Genomic DNA, 17,601 nt, shown 5'->3' with positions numbered 1-17,601 from the left:
TTACAGGCATGAGCCGCCGCACCCGGCGAGGCTGATTTTTAAGAAACGCTATTTGATAATTTATCCCTTTAGTGTTTCTGTCTTGGGTCCTGTTGGATCAATTATGGCATATGAGGGCTGAGGTGAGGTAAGAAATCTCCCAGTTTAAATACATACAGTTAACTTGTAATTTATTAAATACTACTCATTTACTTTGTAATTTTATGTATATGTTTTATTTTATGATATTAGTCTTAGCATACTTGGCTATACCCGTGAGGAGAGTATTGGAAGCTCCAGGGAACTGCAAGTCCGTGATAGTATTTGGAGGGGTTATATGGACAGAAATTGGATTTGGAGATGAATATTGCAGAATTATCTCACATCATCTAAATGCATTATAATTGTGGCTTAGGTGTTTTGTTGTTGTTCTTTCTGAGTATTCATGGTGTAAGAATACACCCATCCTAATACTTAAGTTTTGTTTTCTCATGCCAAGGCTGAGAGCTGTCCTTGTCATTCCCAGGAGAGAGCAGTCATCTAATGTAGAATGTGTGAAAGTCTCTAATAGCTGCTTTATGATGCTCATTAAAAGTAATTTTCATGCTCTGTATGTATGCCCCTTCGTTTTCATTACAATGAGTAGCTGGTTCTTGTTGCTGATAAGTATTTCAGACACATTAAACACAGTAAGAAATGGTAAGTACAGAGTGCTTAACAGGTATTTTTTTTATTTCTCGGATAAAGATAGCAATTTGCACACATTTGGTTTTGATGATTCCTGTTCCCTCCCTGTTTCTCTTGTTAGTAATATCCGCTGTTTCAAGATTGATCAGCCTTCTACAGGAGACGCTTCTGGAGCCCCAGCTGTTTGGAGTCATGGTTACACTGAAGCTTCGGGGGTAAAAAACAAGTAAGTCAGATGAACCTTCAGAGGAAGAACTGCCTCCTGCCTGTCTCACTCCTTTAGTTGGGTAGAAAGAAACTCAGTGCTGTAGCACCCACTTTTCTCATGTAAAATTTCTTTGAGTATTCCAAGTTTCCCCAGAGTGAGGCTCCCTCATGACTTATGTTTGAACATTAAGGGAAGGCCCTGTTTGGAATCACATAGTCTCCCTTAGTAGGAGTCGTTGCTAGGATACAAGGTAACTGACACATTATATCTGTGTAAGACTCCAGTGTTTGGAAAAGGCCTAGGTATTGAAATGCATCCCTGCTCCTTTGAAAAGCCCCTTTATCTTTCTCTGACGCTTGTTTACCAAGCAAAACAGAGATAGTATTAAAGGAGAAGTAGCTTAATTGTGCATATTTAAGATCTCTCATGTTATTGACTATGGAGCTATTTTTACAATCTAAATTAGATTGGCAGGAGTTTGATGTCCATTGCCTCTAATGTCATCTGCTTGTCTTGCCACCAGAACTTGTCCATCTTAATATCTTTTTCTTTTCCATTTTCCCCACCCTCCCCTCTCTTAGATACAGATGTTGATTTTTCCTGAAAAATGTAACCAGGCTTTTCAGGCTTGCTTGTATTATATGAAGAGGCGCTAATAATTAGTACCTAGACAGGTAAAGAATCCTATAAATTAGAATGGTCATAATTTAATTAGCTGAAGTATAAGAACACAGAAGTCTGAAAGTAGGGGAAGAACAGAAAGTGGAGGTAGATCTAATAATAGCTAACATTAGTATTCAACCCTGGGCACACATTAGAATCAGTAAGGTAAAGAAAATTTTTTAAAAGTCTCCCAACCTAGACTCATTAAATCAGAATGTGTTAAAATCTCCCCCAGGTGATTCTAATATGTGTCTAGGCTTCAGAACCACCGACTAGCTGAATACTCTTCATGGAAAATAAAAGGTTTGGAATTGTTGCTGCCATTCTGCCTGCTTTTCTTTGGGACAGAAAACAGCATCAACTCAAATTCTGGATCTGACACATTGATCTTTTCCCCATTCCCTACGGTGTCATTTGGCCTTGTGCTCTCTAGAGAAGAGTTAACAACTCTGTTCTCTTTGCTCAGAAAAGGCAGAATAACCTGAGGAGGTGTGCCTTAGTTCTGCCTGGGCCCCAGCTACTCCCTGATTTCCATGGACTTTGCACAGTATGTCATTGTGTTGGGGCAGAGGGGAATTCGTGTATTCTTTAGCGCACTCAAAGTTTCTTTCTGGAGATCATTACTTTTTAGATCAAAGGATCTTTTATGTCTTCCTTACAAACACCGGTATGTGAAACTGCTCATTTCTGAACACTAATGTGAAATCTAAGATTAGTTTTTAATATCTCTGTGTATTAATGTCTATTATCTACTCAATGTGTCTTAATGGAGCAAGTAACCAAGTAGATCTGGGTGGGCTTTTCGGCATAATTCCCCCTTCCACAATTGTGTCACATAGTACAATGTGTGGACAGCAAAGTGCACTACAACCCTTTGAATTGTTCTAAAGTGAACACACCTTCAGACTACCACCTGCATCCAGAAATAAAAAATGAAGAGTCATTGAAAGATACAAATAAATAAATAAATAAATAGAAAATGGACAGCATGCCAGTAGTCCCAGGCTATGCTTTGCCCTCACTTGATATTTCCCCTTGCTTTTTTTACCCTTTGGTTTTGCCAATAAAGGTTTCTCGAGAGCTTTTTGTTTGGTTTTTTGGTGTTTTTTGTTTTGTTTTTACTTTGTTTGCATTGTCAATGATCATTTAAACAAGCAGTTTGCTGCTTGACACCTTGAAAGAAGGGGAAAACTGTGGTTGTCCTCTCTTCAAATCTCAGTAGACATCTCTTCCTCCTTGGGGAAACCCAAGAGGGAACTACAGTTGGATAATTAGCCTCTTTTTTTTTTTTTTGAGCTGGAGTTTCACTCTAGTTGCCCAGGCTGGAGTGCAGTGGCGCAATCTCAGCTCACTGCAACTTCCGCCTCCTGGGTTCAAGTGATTCTCTTGCCTCAGCCTCCCAAGTACCTGGGATTACAGGCACCCGCTACCATGCCTGACAAATTTTTGTATTTTTAGTAGAAATGCGGTTTCACCATGTTGGCCAGGCCAGTCTTGAACTCCTGACCTCAGGTGATCCACCTGCCTCAGCCTCCCAAAGTGCTGGGATTACAGGTGTGAGCCACTACTCCCAGCCTAGCCTCTTCTTTAGATTAAAAACCAAACAGGAAACTTCACCAGAAAAGAAATGCCGAGAATGATCACCACTGTACTTAAGAAAAAAGAAAGAAAAAAAAACTACGTTACTGTATTTTTTTTTCCTCTTTCATACTGCCTCATTCCAGCTAGCAAGGGGAGCCTACAGAAGGAAGATGGAATAAAATGACTTTAAAATTTAACTTTGCCACTAATTGCCTTATAATTTTGGATAACTTGTTTTTCTTAGTAAATAGAGGCAAGAATTTCAAAATATTGAGATAGAAGCCAGACTGCCTGGCTTTGCACCTGAGTTCTATACCTATACTTTCTTGCCGTGTGACCATGGGCAGTTTCTCAGTCTCTCTTTAGCTAAAATAAGCAATAAGAAAAAACTACCTATTCTCATGGTGTTGTTAGAGGGTCACGTGAGTTAATATGTATGACATACTTAGAACAATGTGTGCCATATAATAAACCCTATTTAAGTGTTAACTACTACTATTATTGATTATAATGGTCATTGCTATTATTATTTATCCCTGAACTCCTTAAAGGGAGGGATTATATTTTTAAGTTTATATATCTGGTATGTAGCTATGATACATAGCAGGTGCTTAATAATTTTTTTCTCTTTATTTATATATGTAAGAAGGTATACTCTATATTCAGTAAAATTCACCCTTTTTAATGTACAGTTCTGCAAGTTTTGGGGAAAGAATATCATCGCGTGTAACCACCACTACAGGGTATAGACCAGTTCCGTCACCTACCAAAATTTACCCCATGCCCCTTTTTGTCAATTATTCTCCCCAATTCCTGTCCTTGGCAACTCCTGATCTGTTTTTTATCTCATTGATTTTGCCTTTTCCAGAATGTCATATAAAAGGGAATTATATAGTATATGGCCTTCTCATTCTGACTTCTTTCCTATCACATAATGTGTTTGAGATTCATTTGTACTATTGCATGTGTCAGTAGTTTGTTTCTTTTCATTGCTTTTTATTCCTAGTAGCATTCCATTGCATGGACATATTATGGTTTGTTTTTGTTTTACCCATTCACCATTTGAAGGATGTTTAGATTGTTTCAAGTTTTTAGCAGTTGCAAATGAAAATGCCACACGTTGCAAACAGTTACATACAGGTTTTTGTGTGAATGCTTGTTTTCATTTCTCTGGGGTAAATGCCTAGGGGTAAGGATTGCTGGGTCATATGGTAAGTGTGTATTTACTTTGGAAGAAACTGCCAAACTGTTTCCAAAGTGCCTGTATCATTTTGCACTCCCAACAGCAATGTCTTAAGAGTTCCAGTAGCTACACATCCTTACCAGCAGGTGTTATTGTTAGGTTGCTGTTGTTTTTTCCATTTTAATAATAATATCCCATTGTGGTTTTAATTTACATTTCCCTACTCTTTTCATGTGTTTATTTATCATCCATATACATTCTTTGGTGAAAACTTGTTCATTCACAATCAAATGTGATATTAGCTCTAGGTATTTTTGTAGATACCCTTTATCAAGTTAATTCTCTTCTATACAGAGTTTGCTAAGATTTTATAATGAAATCTTAGTTTTTATAATAAACAGATAACACATTTTGTCATAGGCTTTTTCTGTGTCAATTGAGATGACTGTATGTTTTTCTTTTCTTCTTCAGTCTGTTGATGTGCTTAATTACATTGATTGATTTTAAAATGTTAAATACACTTTGCATTCCAAGTGTAAATTCACTTGGTCACAATGTAGTATCTTTTTTTTTTCTTTTTTTTGAGACAGATTTCACTCTTGTTGCCCAGGCTGGAGTGCAATGGCGCGATCTCGGTTCACCGCAACCTCCACCTCTCAGGTTCAAGTGATTCTCCTGCCTCAGCCTCCTGAGTAGCTAGGATTTCAGGCATGCACCACTGTATCCGGCTAACGTTATATTTTTAGTAGAGATGGGGGTTTCTGCATGTTGGTCAGGCTGGTCTCGAACTCCCGACCTCAAGTTATCCTCCCTCCTCGGCCTCCCAAAGTTCTGGGATTACAGGCGCGAGCCACCATGCCTGGCCTGAAGTATTATATTTCTTACATGCTGCTGGGTTAGATTTGCTGTTAATTTGTTGAGGATGTCTATATTCCATGGTGGATATTGGTCTGTAGCTCTCTTGTGATGTCTTTGATTTTGGTATCGGGGTAATGCTGGCCTCATAGAATGAGTTGGGAAGTGTTTCCTCATCTTGAGTTTTCTGGAGGAGTTTGTATAGAATTGGTAATATATCCTTCTTAAATATTTAAAAGAATTCACCAGTGAAGCCATCTGTGCCTGGATTTTTTTTAAAACCTACAATTTCTTTAAATAGGATTATCTCTTCCTTCTTCTTGAACAAACTTTGGTAATTTGTGTCTTTCAAGGAATTTGTCTGCTTTATCTAGTTTTCAAATGTATTGAATGTATTGACATTATGCTTTTTTTTTTTTTTTTTTTTTTTTTTTGAGACAGAGTCTCACTCTGTCACCCAGGCTGGAGTGCAGTGGCACAATCTCGGCTCACTGCAGCCTCTCCCTTCTGGGTTCACGCAGTTCTTCTGCCTCAGCCTCCTGAGTAGTTGGGACTGCCGGCGTGTGCCACCATGCCCAGCTAATTTTTTATATTTTTAGTAGAGACGGAGTTTCACCATATTGACCAGGCTGTTCTCGGACTCCTGACCTCAAATGGTCCGCCTGCTTCAGCCTCCCAAAGTGCTGGGATTACAGGCATGAGCCACCATGCCCGGCCCATTATTATGCTTTTAAAATCTGTAGAATCTGTAGAGATATGCCTCCCCTCTCTCATTCCTAATATTGGTAATTTGTGTTTTCTTTTTTCTGATCAGTTTGATTTGGTTTATCAATTTTATTGATATTCTCAAAGAACTAGATTTTTTTTTGTTTTATTGATTTTTCTCTGTAATTTTTCTGTTCCACATTTCTTATGTTTTAAGGGTTTGTTGTTGTTGTTGTTGTTGTTTGAGACGGAGTCTTGTTCTGTTGCCTAGACTGGCCTTAAACTCCTGGCCTCAAGCGATCCTCCTGCCTTGGCCTCTCAAAGTGCTGAGATTACAGGTGTGAGCTATCACAGTCAACTGCTTTTCTTATTTTTATGACTCCCTTTCTTCTTGCTTTGGGTTTGTTATGTACTGCTTTTTCTAGTTTCTTTAAATGGAAGCTTAGGTTATTGATTTGAGACCTCTAATTCTGTAATATAAGCATTTAGAGTTGTAAATTTCTTTCTAAGCAATTTTGCTAATATCGTTGGAGAACATGCTTTGTATGACTTGAATCTTGTAAACTTATTTGGACTTGATTTTTTGTCCAGAATCTTACCTATCTTGGTAAAAGTTCTGTGTGCATTAAAAAAAAAAAAAATTGCTGTCAGGTGTGGTGCCAATTAACTCAAGTTGGTTGATATTGTTGCTCAAGCCTCCTACCAATTTTCTGTCTACTTATTCTGTTGATGATTGAGAGGCTATGAATATGGATTTGTCTGTTTCTCCTTGTAGTTCTATCAGTTTTTGCTTCATGCGTCTTGAAGCTCTGTTAAGTATGTAAACATTTAGAATGATGTAGCCTCTTGATGAACTGACCCCTTTATCATTATGACTCTCTTTATTCCTGTAACATTCTTTATTCTGAAATATACTTTGTCTGATACTAACATAGCCATTTCAACTTTTTTTGGATTAATGTTAGCATGGTATACCTTTAAAAAAATCCTTTTACTTTTAACCTATTTGTCTCATATTTAAAATGGATTTCTTATAGGCAGCATATAATTAGGTCTTTTTTTTTATTCAGTCTGAATTTTTTGTCTTTTGGGTAGTGTTAAGGCCTTTATATTTAATGAAATTATTGATATGGTTAGGTTTAAACCTTCCACCTTACTATTGTTTTCTATTTGTGCCGTCTGTTCTTTATTTCCTTTTTCTTCATTCTTTTGAATTATTTATTATGATTTGATTTTATCTTTATTCATTCTTACTCTACCATGCGTCTCTGTGTGTACATGTGTGGTTTGTTTAGAGTTTATAGTATGATCTTTAACGTACCACTGTTTACCTTCAAGTAGTGGTAATGTCATTTCACATATAAGAACCTTGCAGATATGTACTTCTTCTCCTGTCCTGGCCTTTATGCTGTTGTTGTCGTATGTTCTGCTTCTATCTATGTTATAACCTCTAAAATACATTACTATTATTTTTACTTTAGTTATTTTCTAAAGCGGTGTTTCTCAACTTTAATACCATTAACATTTTGAACCAGATAAATATTTGTTGTTGCCTCCCAGTAATTATTAGAATATTATTGAATAGTCTATTGAGAATCACTGTTCTAAGGTGATTTTTAAAATAAGAAAATGAGGCTGGGCACAGTGGCTCATGCCTATAATCCCAGCATTTTGAGAGGCCGAGGCGGGCGGATCACTCGAGGTCAGGAGTATGAGACCAACCTGGCCAACGTGGTGAAATGCTGTCTCTATAAAAAATACAAAAATTAGCTGGGCATGGTGGCGAGTGCCTGTAATCCCAGCTACTCGGGAGGCTAAGGCAGGAGAATCACTTGAACCCGGGAGGCAGAGATTGCAGTGAACCAAGATCACACCACTGCACTCCAGCCTGGGTGACAGAGTGAGACTCCATCTCAAAAAAATAATTTAAAAAAAACATAAGGAAATGTTTCTGTTGACTCACCTGGCTATCATTATCGTTGTGCTTCATCATTATCGTTGTGCTTCATTCTTTTGAACAGGTCCGGATTTCCATCTGGGATCATTTTCTTCTACCTTAAGGATTTCCTTTTCCATTTCTTTAGTGCCAGCCTGCTGGTGGTAAATGCTTTTATTTGTGCATCTGGAAATGTCTTTATTTCCCCTTAACTTTTCATAGCTGTTTATACTGGCCTAGAAATCTAGGTTGTTTTCTAGTTGTTTTCCATTGGTACCTTCAAGGTGTTGCTCCACTGTCTCCTACCAGGTTTCCAGGGAGAAGCCTGCTGCTGGGCACATCCTGGTTTCCCCACTCTACCTCCCGCCTTTGTTCCTGGTTTCTAGCAATTTGATTTTGATGTGTCTCAGTTAAGTCTTTTTCATGTTTCTCTTGCTTGCAGTATCTGTAGGTTTATAATTTTCTTCATATTTGAAATGTTTTCAGCCATCAACTCCTCAAAAGTGTTTTCTGTCTCTTCTTTTGAAGACTCCAATTCCCTGTAGTATATTAGGCTGTTTGAAGTTGTCCTGCCACTCACTAATATCCTGGCCTTATTTTTTTTTTCCAGTCTTTTTTTTTTCTCTCTGTTTCATTTTGGACAGTTTCTGGGACACAGTTACTTGGAAACAGTTTGATTCTTTTGAGTTTGGGGTGGAGAAAGTCTCCAAATTTTCCACAGGTGCGGGGAACCACTGTCCTCTTCCAGTGCACTGACTGGAGACTCTGGTCACCCTGTCCTCCTTCAGCCCCCAGCTCTATCTCCTCAATGCACAGACCACAGCCTTCACCTGGGTCTTCCTCCCTGTGCTGCAGCCTGGACACTTCCCCAGGAGAAAGCTGGGCGGGAAGCAGGCTCTCTCCAGGATCACTGACCTGTGCTCTTACTGTCCAGTTGGGGTTTGTTTGTTTGTTTTTTCTGCCTTTTAAAAAAGTTATTTGAAGACTGGGCATAGTGGCTCACACCTGTAATCCCAGCACTTTGGGAGGCTGAGGCTGGCAGATTGCTTAAGCTCAGGAGTTGGTGACCAGCGTGACCAACATGGTGAAATCCCATCTCTACTAAAAATACAAAAATTAGCTGGGCGTGGTGGCGTACTCCTGTAGTCCTAGCTACTCAGGAGGCTAAGGTGGGAGAATCGCTTGAACCCTAGAAGTGGAGACTGCAGTGAGCCAAGATCACACTACTGCACTCCAGCCTCGGTGATAGAGGGAGACCCTGTCTCAAAAAAAATAAAAATAAAAATAACTTTTGTAAAGTCATTTGAGGCTTTTTCTATATTTGTGCATGCTTTTCATATAGGTTTCATCTATTTTTCCCAGTGTTTTCATTGTCTATTTTGGCTGGATGTGGAGATTCTCCTTAATAACTGCTTATTGAATGAATGCGTAGATATGGATTCCTAATCTCTTATCTCCCATGACTCTTTTTCCCCTTCTGTCACTGACATTTAAAAATAAACTCATCAGAAGAGAAGCACGTAGGAAGGCATGTGTGAAGCATAATTTGTGCTCATCCTTCTCTGCTAATCAAAATTTGCTGATAGAAATTAGCTGGAGTCAGTTTACCTGCCCTTAATCTGTCTGGAGTCACAAAGAAAGAGACAAAACTGAGATAGGGAAATCTTGAAATAAATAAGCACTGGGCTGGGCCTGGAGCAGGAGGATGAGTGGACTCAGCACAGAAGTGTGGTTGCCTTGCAGGTTGTGTGTCGCAGCCCTGTCGGTGAATAACTTCTGTGACAACCGCGAAGCCCTCTACGGTGTGTTTGATGGAGACCGGAATGTGGAGGTGCCCTACCTTCTCCAGTGCACCATGAGTGACATTTTGGCTGAAGAGCTGCAAAAAACAAAAAATGAAGAAGAATACATGGTCAATACATTCATTGTCATGCAAAGGTAAAACTCAGAGTTCCTGCTTACCTGCTGTATGTTTTTTTGCTCTTTGAGTGTTTATCCTCTGTGTTTTGACTATGAGTACCAAGATGCATTCAGGCAAGTTTGGTGTTGCCCAGGCATCAGGAATGGTGCTCCAGTTTGAGACATACTGATGTTCATATAACTTTGTGGAAGGCTCCGACAATGACAAGGAATTAGTTTCTCTGAGAACTGGACCTTACTGGCCTTTATTGATTGCAGATTTTCATCAGATTGTTTGCAATGCCATTTTTCCTCCCAAATCATGTGAGCTCTGGAGGCTTTTTAGACTTTCTGGTGTGGGGACCTCTCTTTGAAATGGACCGTTTCTATCCTAGTTTCTTGGCCCTTATGAAATACTATCACTGGTTTGAGGTAGTGCAAGCCTTTGTTAAATCAAGATGGTCAGATTTTAGCTCAGGAGTTAAATCATTCTTTATATTTTGTTTTCCCCTTTATTAAATGTTCAAGACAGTGTTACTGGCAGAATCCTAGGCCATAGCCTGGAGTTTCCACCAGCAGCAGAGTTTTAGGTTGCTATAGAAATTGTGGTATATTGTTTGTAACTCTTAGATGAGTGAGGATTCCCTCATTCAAAGAATTGTTCATTCTTATCACCTTCATGGCTTTCTAGGTGATAATGGAATTGCCTGTCTATAAATATTGTACTGCAGACTCGCTCATGTGGGACCCAGGAGTGATCAGCGTACTGGTACTTGAGGTCATGATAGCAGTCATGGTCTTTTGTCCTTATCTGTTCTTTCTCTCCCTTGATACTCTGCCAGAGCAAGTAGCTTTGTTAAGGGGGTAGAAGAAGTGTCTGGGGAGGAGTGTTCAGAGCAGCATTTACAGTGATACCTGCGTCTCAAATGGTTCCTCTCAGAGAGCTTGGTGGAGGCAAGCCTGGGGTGGTTCTTGCTGCTACAGTCACCTCTGACTTTCAGATTCTCAGTGAGCATGTACAATTAGCAATTGAACAATAATGACTAATATCCAGCAAGCCCTTAATATGTACCAGTCATTGTTCTAAATTTTACCTTATGTGTCATAAATTGTTACCAGTTAGCGGAGTAATGTTACTGAAAGTCATGTACAGAGAGGTGAAGCACAGTGCCTACGGGCTAGTAGGTAGTGCAGCCAAGACCTGACCTCGGGTTGTAAGACTCCAGAGGATGTTCTAACTAGCAGGCACATCAGCTTTCCTGGTTTTACCACCCTTTTGTTCTAGAAAAACATCTAGCATGTATCATATGCACACACATACACATGTGCACACAGACCAAAGCACAAACACATCCCTTCACAACCCCCAAGAGGTCTGCTTTTTATGCACCCTCAAGCACTGGTAAGAATTAAACACTGAGAACCCCAATCTCAGATTACTTGCCATACTTTTTACGAATCACTGTGCCTAGGAAAGGGAGAAAATGGAGCTGCCTTGGAAAGGTCTAGAGCCAAATACCTGAAAGTTGGAGTTTAGGAGCCTAAACTGTCGGCCCTTCTCCAGGGTCTTTTGTGTTTCTCTTATTTTCCCTATCTGTTAAGAGGGTATGGGTTGTGTGGTGAGCTTTGGGTCCTTAGGGGAACTGGTCTTTGTGCAGGATTTCCTAATGCATGCAAGTAGGCAGCCCTGGTTTCCATTGCTCCTCTTGCCAGTTGCTTACCTTACACATGTGATAGTAGCAGACAGTACCTTAGGGTCTGGCCTTGTAAAACAGGAGGCTGTTTTTCTTAACTTTCTTGCTCCTGTGCCACTCAGGAACAGCAGGGGCCTGGGCGGTGTTACCATTTGTGGGGCTTGCCATAGGAGTTCATGAGGCCATGGGAGCAATAATGGTCTTTTGTCCCTCTCTGCCGTTTCTCTCCCTTGATAATCTGCCAGAACAAGTAGCTTTGTAAGAGGGGTTTTTGATTTTTGATTTTCAGAATTTGCAGGTGCTTCCTATATTTGATAAGTCTGTGGATTAATTGTCATGATTAAAAAGATAAATCACAAGCACTTGGTATTCGATTACTAGAATGTCCTTTCTATGAGTTTTCTAGAATAGAGGGTACTGGGCCAGAAAGTTTTTACTATATAGGGCAGGAGCATGAACACTCCAATACTTAAAGGCTCCTACCAGCAAACATCCTTAGAAGGGGGAGAGGGTTGTCAGGTTTTTCTGACGTGTGCCTGCCAGTGAGGTAGGGTGTTTATACCTGCTCTTATGTGCATGGTTGTTTCAATGTTCCTCTCCTGTGGACAGAGGGAATTTAGAGAAGCAGAGAGAGAGAGAAGTCATTTTCCTGCTGTCTTTGGAGTGTGCTGATAGGGCAGCGTGGTTGACGAGGGTAACAGGCTGTATACAGCAGCCCAGGGGCATCTGCCTTCCAGAGCAGCACCTGTGGCTTTTAGTGGTACAGTGATACTGTCTCCCAGTTGTGAGCCTCTCTGTGTGGATGTGTGTGGCGTCGGATTCCGGGGCTCTTTTCATCAAAGAGGCGGAGCAGTGTGTGCTTTGATGAAGGAAGCGGAGTGGAATCCCCAGAGGTCTCCTTCCTGGCCCTGTCCAGTGGTGCAGTCTTCGTGTTGAATTTGCAGAACTGGCACTGATGGACTGTGTTTGAGTGTCACCCCCTCTCTTCGGATTCCAGGAAACTTGGAACTGCTGGGCAGAAGCTTGGTGGTGCCGCTGTCCTTTGTCATATCAAGCATGACCCTGTGGACCCAGGAGGATCCTTCACCTTGACCTCTGCTAATGTGGGCAAGTGCCAAACAGTTCTCTGTCGAAATGGAAAGCCACTGCCTCTGTCCAGATCTTACATCATGAGCTGTGAAGAAGAGCTGAAGAGGATTAAACAGCACAAGGCCATTATCACTGAGGTGAGAAAAGAGGGCTTTTCCCCAGGATGGTGGAGAGGAGAGGAGACCAGATCATAGCAGAAACTAGCTAGGGAGCATTTGCCTTCAAAGAACACTTTTTGAAGTCGGTTCGACATTAGAATTCCAAACCCATAGTATCACAAAGCAAATGTCTTACATTATGACGTATGCTTGTCAGTTGCCTCTCTGCATCAGGCACTGTGCTGCGTGCTTCGTGGGCACGATCCCATTCCATGTTTGCAGCCACTCTACAGAGGGCTGCTTTGGTGGTTGAGGGCTCTACCCCTGACATCACACTACTAGTTTTCATGTCTTAGCTCTGCCACTTGCAGGCTGTAACCTTTAAACCTCTCTAAGCCTCAGTTTTCTCATCTGTAAAGTGGGAATAATCATGCATCTGTCCTATCTTACAAGGTTGGTACGACTTGTAAACTATGAAGGTCTATGTAAGTGTAAGTCGTTGTTATTTTGGTTCATGTCTCACGTCTCATTTGAGTACACAGTGAGCAGTTCTCAGCTAGGGGCAGTTTGCTTCCCCACAAGACGTTTGGCAGCATATGGAGACATTTTTGGTCATCACAGTTGGGGCGGAGAGTGCGATTGGCATGCAGTGGATTGAGACCACTGAGCATCCTACAGCGCTGCTAGGACAATGCCGCTCAACACCCCACAATGCACAGGGCAGTCCCCACAGCACGGACTGTGGTGTGTGTGTTTGGAGGACGTGTCTCAAGGTAGAGAAGTAAAATACAATACAAAACAAAACCTCATTGTTGAGTATTAAGCAATGCAAACAAAAGCGGGGAAGAGGCGAGGCACGGAAAACAAGAGAAGTCTGACGTGCAAACCATGATTCATGTAGGCTGCTGAAATCATTTACCTTCAATTGTGTTTGGCATAGTGTTGAACTAAAGTTGAATTGAGTGCATTCTGTCCACATTAGACTGTCTTCTGCTCCCTAACACAGTGTCTGCCATCCATGTTCATCCTCTCTGCTCCAAGAATAGACAGAGAACAAATTCACACAGACTCATTTGCACAGAATCCCATGTATAGCTTGAGTGTTTCTGTTTCTTTCTTAAGGCCCTCATCAAAGCCTATGTGGAATCAGTCTTTTTTCTCTACTGGACTATAAGCTTTCACCAGAGTCCACCTCAAACTGTACGTGGTTCTGTGGGTTTTATCAACAGTGTAAGACTGGAAACTTCTTGAAGGTAGATGTTTATCTGCAGGTCACTGCTGTCTGCCCATGTCATTTTTTCAGGCACAGGGCAAATGACCAACACCTTGATGAATTAGCGAATGGAGCAGAACTCCTGGAGCCCATGTTGGAAGCTTCAGTGCTCATGAATCACAAAACCATTGGTTCTGATGGAGAGAAATCTAAAGGGATGGGCAGAACAGCAAGAACAGTTTCTGCCAAATTCCATGCTTTGGGGACAGATTATGTCAGTAGAATCAAGGCAGTTTAAGGTTGTGCTTGAAGCCCATCTTACTAATTGTACTAATAGGAATGCTTATCTGCTTATAAGTGTGGTGTGGCAAAGTTGTGTGAGAAGCTGGGAAAGACATCCCTAGGACAAGCAGGCACCTTGCCAAATCCCAAATAAAGGAAAGTGGTAGGACTGGAAAGGAAATGGATGTTCTCTGGAAGAAACACTTGCTCATCCCAGACAGGGATTTGTTGTAATGAAGCCTTTCCTGGAAAGAGGTGTTAAAACTAGGGCATGTAGAGATATGTCATGGACCTTAGAATCTCAAAATTTGAAGAATAAAGAACAAAGCAGGTACACATGGAAAAAAAAATCTTTTTATTGGCAAGTGGTCTGGCACTTTGGTAATTGATTTAAATAGCATGCACACAGCTGAACTAAAGCCAGCAGATCTTGCCTTCTCCATTGGTCAACAGGAAATCAAGTTCGAGGAAGTTGTAAGAATTGGCATTTCTTCTTTAGCATCTGTTCTCCTGACAGGAGCATTCTTACCCACCTAGTCATGCCAAGGTTTTCTCCACCTCTTAAGTACTTTCAAGTCCTCTCTGGACTTTTAGACACTACAGCCACTTGTGATCATGGAGAGCAATGGAAGATTCAGGAGCATTGTCTTGATATATGCCTGCCTCGTGTATCTTTGCTCAGGACTGGCTTCTGTCAGAAAGACTCTTCCTACCTCAGAGTCTTCCTACGCCCAGCCCGTCTGAGGGCCGATCCTTGATCACCATGTTCACTGAGGGAGGGAAGATGTAAACCCACCTTTATAGGAGGAGCTGGCCAGCTATGCTTGCTGTGTGTAAGGCTAGATGATGGCTTGCTTTAGATAAACAGCAGGACTTGTGACCTAGTGTGAATGGGGTCCCAGTAACACACATAACCAAAATCTTTTCCTTTTGTCCCTACTGCTCTTTACCTGCCCAGGCCTACTACCTGGGGATTCTGATGACAGGTGCACATTAACTACTCACTAGAGAGTGAGCCCTTCTTTCCTCTGTGGGCCACACAGCACTTCTTTGTGGTCCTACAGTTGAGACAGTCGAAGGACCCGCAGGGAACCTGCACAGTTGCCACAGGTGCTCTGTATTAACTGTCTCTCTGCAAACCCTTGTTCTTCCAGGATGGCAAGGTGAACGGGGTGACTGAGTCCACGCGCATCCTGGGCTACACCTTCCTCCACCCCAGTGTGGTGCCTCGCCCCCACGTGCAGTCCGTGCTCCTGACCCCCCAGGATGAGTTCTTCATCCTAGGCAGTAAGGGGTTGTGGGATAGCCTGTCCCTCGAGGAGGCCGTGGAGGCCGTGCGCAATGTTCCCGACGCCCTGGCTGCCGCCAAGAAGCTGTGTACCCTGGCCCAGAGCTACGGCTGCCACGACAGCATCAGCGCTGTGGTGGTGCAGCTCAGTGTCACCGAGGACAGCTTCTGCTGCTGCGAGCTCAGCGCCGGTGGGGCCGTGCCACCACCCAGCCCTGGCATCTTCCCTCCCTCAGTGAACATGGTGATCAAGGATCGGCCCTCAGACGGGTTGGGCGTGCCGTCCTCCAGCAGCGGCATGGCTTCCGAGATCAGCAGTGAGCTCTCCACTTCCGAGATGAGCAGCGAGGTGGGGTCCACAGCCTCCGATGAGCCCCCGCCCGGAGCCCTAAGCGAGAACAGCCCTGCCTACCCCAGTGAGCAGCGCTGCATGCTCCACCCCGTCTGTCTGTCCAACTCCTTCCAGCGCCAGCTGTCCAGCGCCACGTTCTCTAGCGCCTTCTCCGACAACGGCCTTGACAGTGATGATGAGGAGCCCATCGAGGGCGTCTTCACCAATGGCAGCCGGGTGGAGGTGGAGGTGGACATCCACTGCAGCCGGGCCAAGGAGAAGGAGAAACAGCAGCACCTGCTTCAGGTGCCAGCAGAGGCCAGCGATGAGGGCATTGTCATCAGCGCCAACGAGGATGAGCCGGGTCTGCCCAGGAAGGCAGACTTCTCTGCCGTTGGGACCATTGGGCGCCGGAGGGCCAATGGCTCTGTTGCGCCCCAGGAAAGGAGCCACAATATGATAGAGGTGGCTACAGATGCACCTCTTCGAAAGCCTGGAGGCTATTTTGCTGCCCCGGCTCAGCCAGATCCCGATGATCAGTTTATCATACCCCCGGAGCTGGAAGAGGAGGTCAAAGAAATCATGAAGCATCACCAGGAGCAACAGCAGCAGCAGCAGCCACCACCGCCACCTCAGCTCCAGCCGCAGCTGCCGCGGCACTACCAACTGGACCAGCTGCCAGATTATTACGACACGCCACTATGACCCAGCCGAGCTATTTAACAAATAAACTAACCACAAAATACCAAGTTGCAAGAGTCTCTCAGGCTCACATTAAACCAGGGGTTTTACTCCACGTCCTTCCCCCGGACACTGTTCCCAACCTGTCGTCGCAGCTAATCTGTAGGTTCTCTTTCTTTGGGTTATTTTTTAAAATAATCACCACTTTCTTCTAGTGATGCTTTACCAATATGATTTACATTTGTTAACTTCTCCCCCTAACATATCAGATATGTAAAGACAAAGAGCAAAAGGTTTAATATATTACAGAGAAACAGTTAATGATAATGTGCTATTTTTTAAAATGGCTTTTTGTTGTTTTGTTTGTTTGGAAGGCAGGGCAGGCTGCCGTTGCTAAATGATTTAATAATATTGTAATTCTGTATTTCTTTGGGGGGAAAAGGATTTTTTTTTTTTTTTTTTTTTTTTTTTTTGGTCTTGAAAATAATAGACATTTGTAGAATATGGAGACTAACTCCTAGGAGTTGCTTTACTCTGTCAGGTGACTTAAGTCACTGGGATTCACTAATTTTCTCTGAGAGAACAGCGATTGAGAATTTCTATTGTAAATAGCTCAGTGTTGTATAGTGAGGCTTACGATGTTTTGTAGTCTTGGCGTGAGGACACAGCCCAAGTAACTGACGTTTCCCCTTCCCCTCCCCTCTGAGGAGCCTGCCTGCCTCCCAACTCACCCTCACTTCACTGAATGAGGAGGCTGAGCAGCTGCAGCGTTTCTGTCCAGAGGAAGTGGATCTTAGGCCACCACACAAGAGCCTGCACCCAAAGGCCCTAAACCCGTTTTCCTCCCTGTCCCAGCCTCTCCACTTTGACAGACAATTTTTAACTGTGTTCCTTACTGCTGCCACAATCAGCATGGCTGTATAGTGCCCCATTAGGCCATTTACATACCCAGAGTTACACTCAAGCAGAATGCACAAATGGACATGTCATAATTTTTGTTATAATAAATATGAAATTTACAAGTATTTACAAGTATCTGCTTTTGTCTCAGCAGCCAGATGTGTCTTGGAGACAGTCACACTAGCTTGGGTTTGGAAAGAATGGATGGAATATTGGGGTTATCAGATATTTCTGATTTTTTTTTAAAGAGAAAAACATCCGTTAACCTACATTGAATGAAATGTGAAATTAACTGAATGCTAAACAGTATAATTAGCTGATCTTATAGC

At 42.4% G+C, this 17,601-nt stretch overlaps 1 protein-coding gene across 1 annotated transcript in view; it reads left to right on the top strand.

The window, feature by feature from the left end:
• Window positions 1–17,397, top strand: part of PHLPP1 (PH domain and leucine rich repeat protein phosphatase 1) — a 266,548-nt gene extending 249,151 nt beyond the window's left edge. Inside the window, exons 14-17 of the mRNA XM_015122148.3 lie at window positions 788–892; window positions 9,541–9,735; window positions 12,388–12,616; window positions 15,227–17,397. Of these exons, the coding sequence (XP_014977634.3) occupies window positions 788–892; window positions 9,541–9,735; window positions 12,388–12,616; window positions 15,227–16,396 (1,699 nt within the window). The 3' untranslated portion in view covers window positions 16,397–17,397. The remainder of the gene's footprint in view (window positions 1–787; window positions 893–9,540; window positions 9,736–12,387; window positions 12,617–15,226) is intronic.
• Window positions 17,398–17,601: the final 204 nt, after the last annotated feature.

Source organism: Macaca mulatta, chromosome 18 (genome assembly GCF_049350105.2).
Source record: "Macaca mulatta isolate MMU2019108-1 chromosome 18, T2T-MMU8v2.0, whole genome shotgun sequence".
NCBI lineage: Eukaryota > Metazoa > Chordata > Mammalia > Primates > Cercopithecidae > Macaca > Macaca mulatta.
Note: the sequence above shows the minus strand (reverse complement) of the source record. Positions and strands in the feature narration are given on the sequence as shown.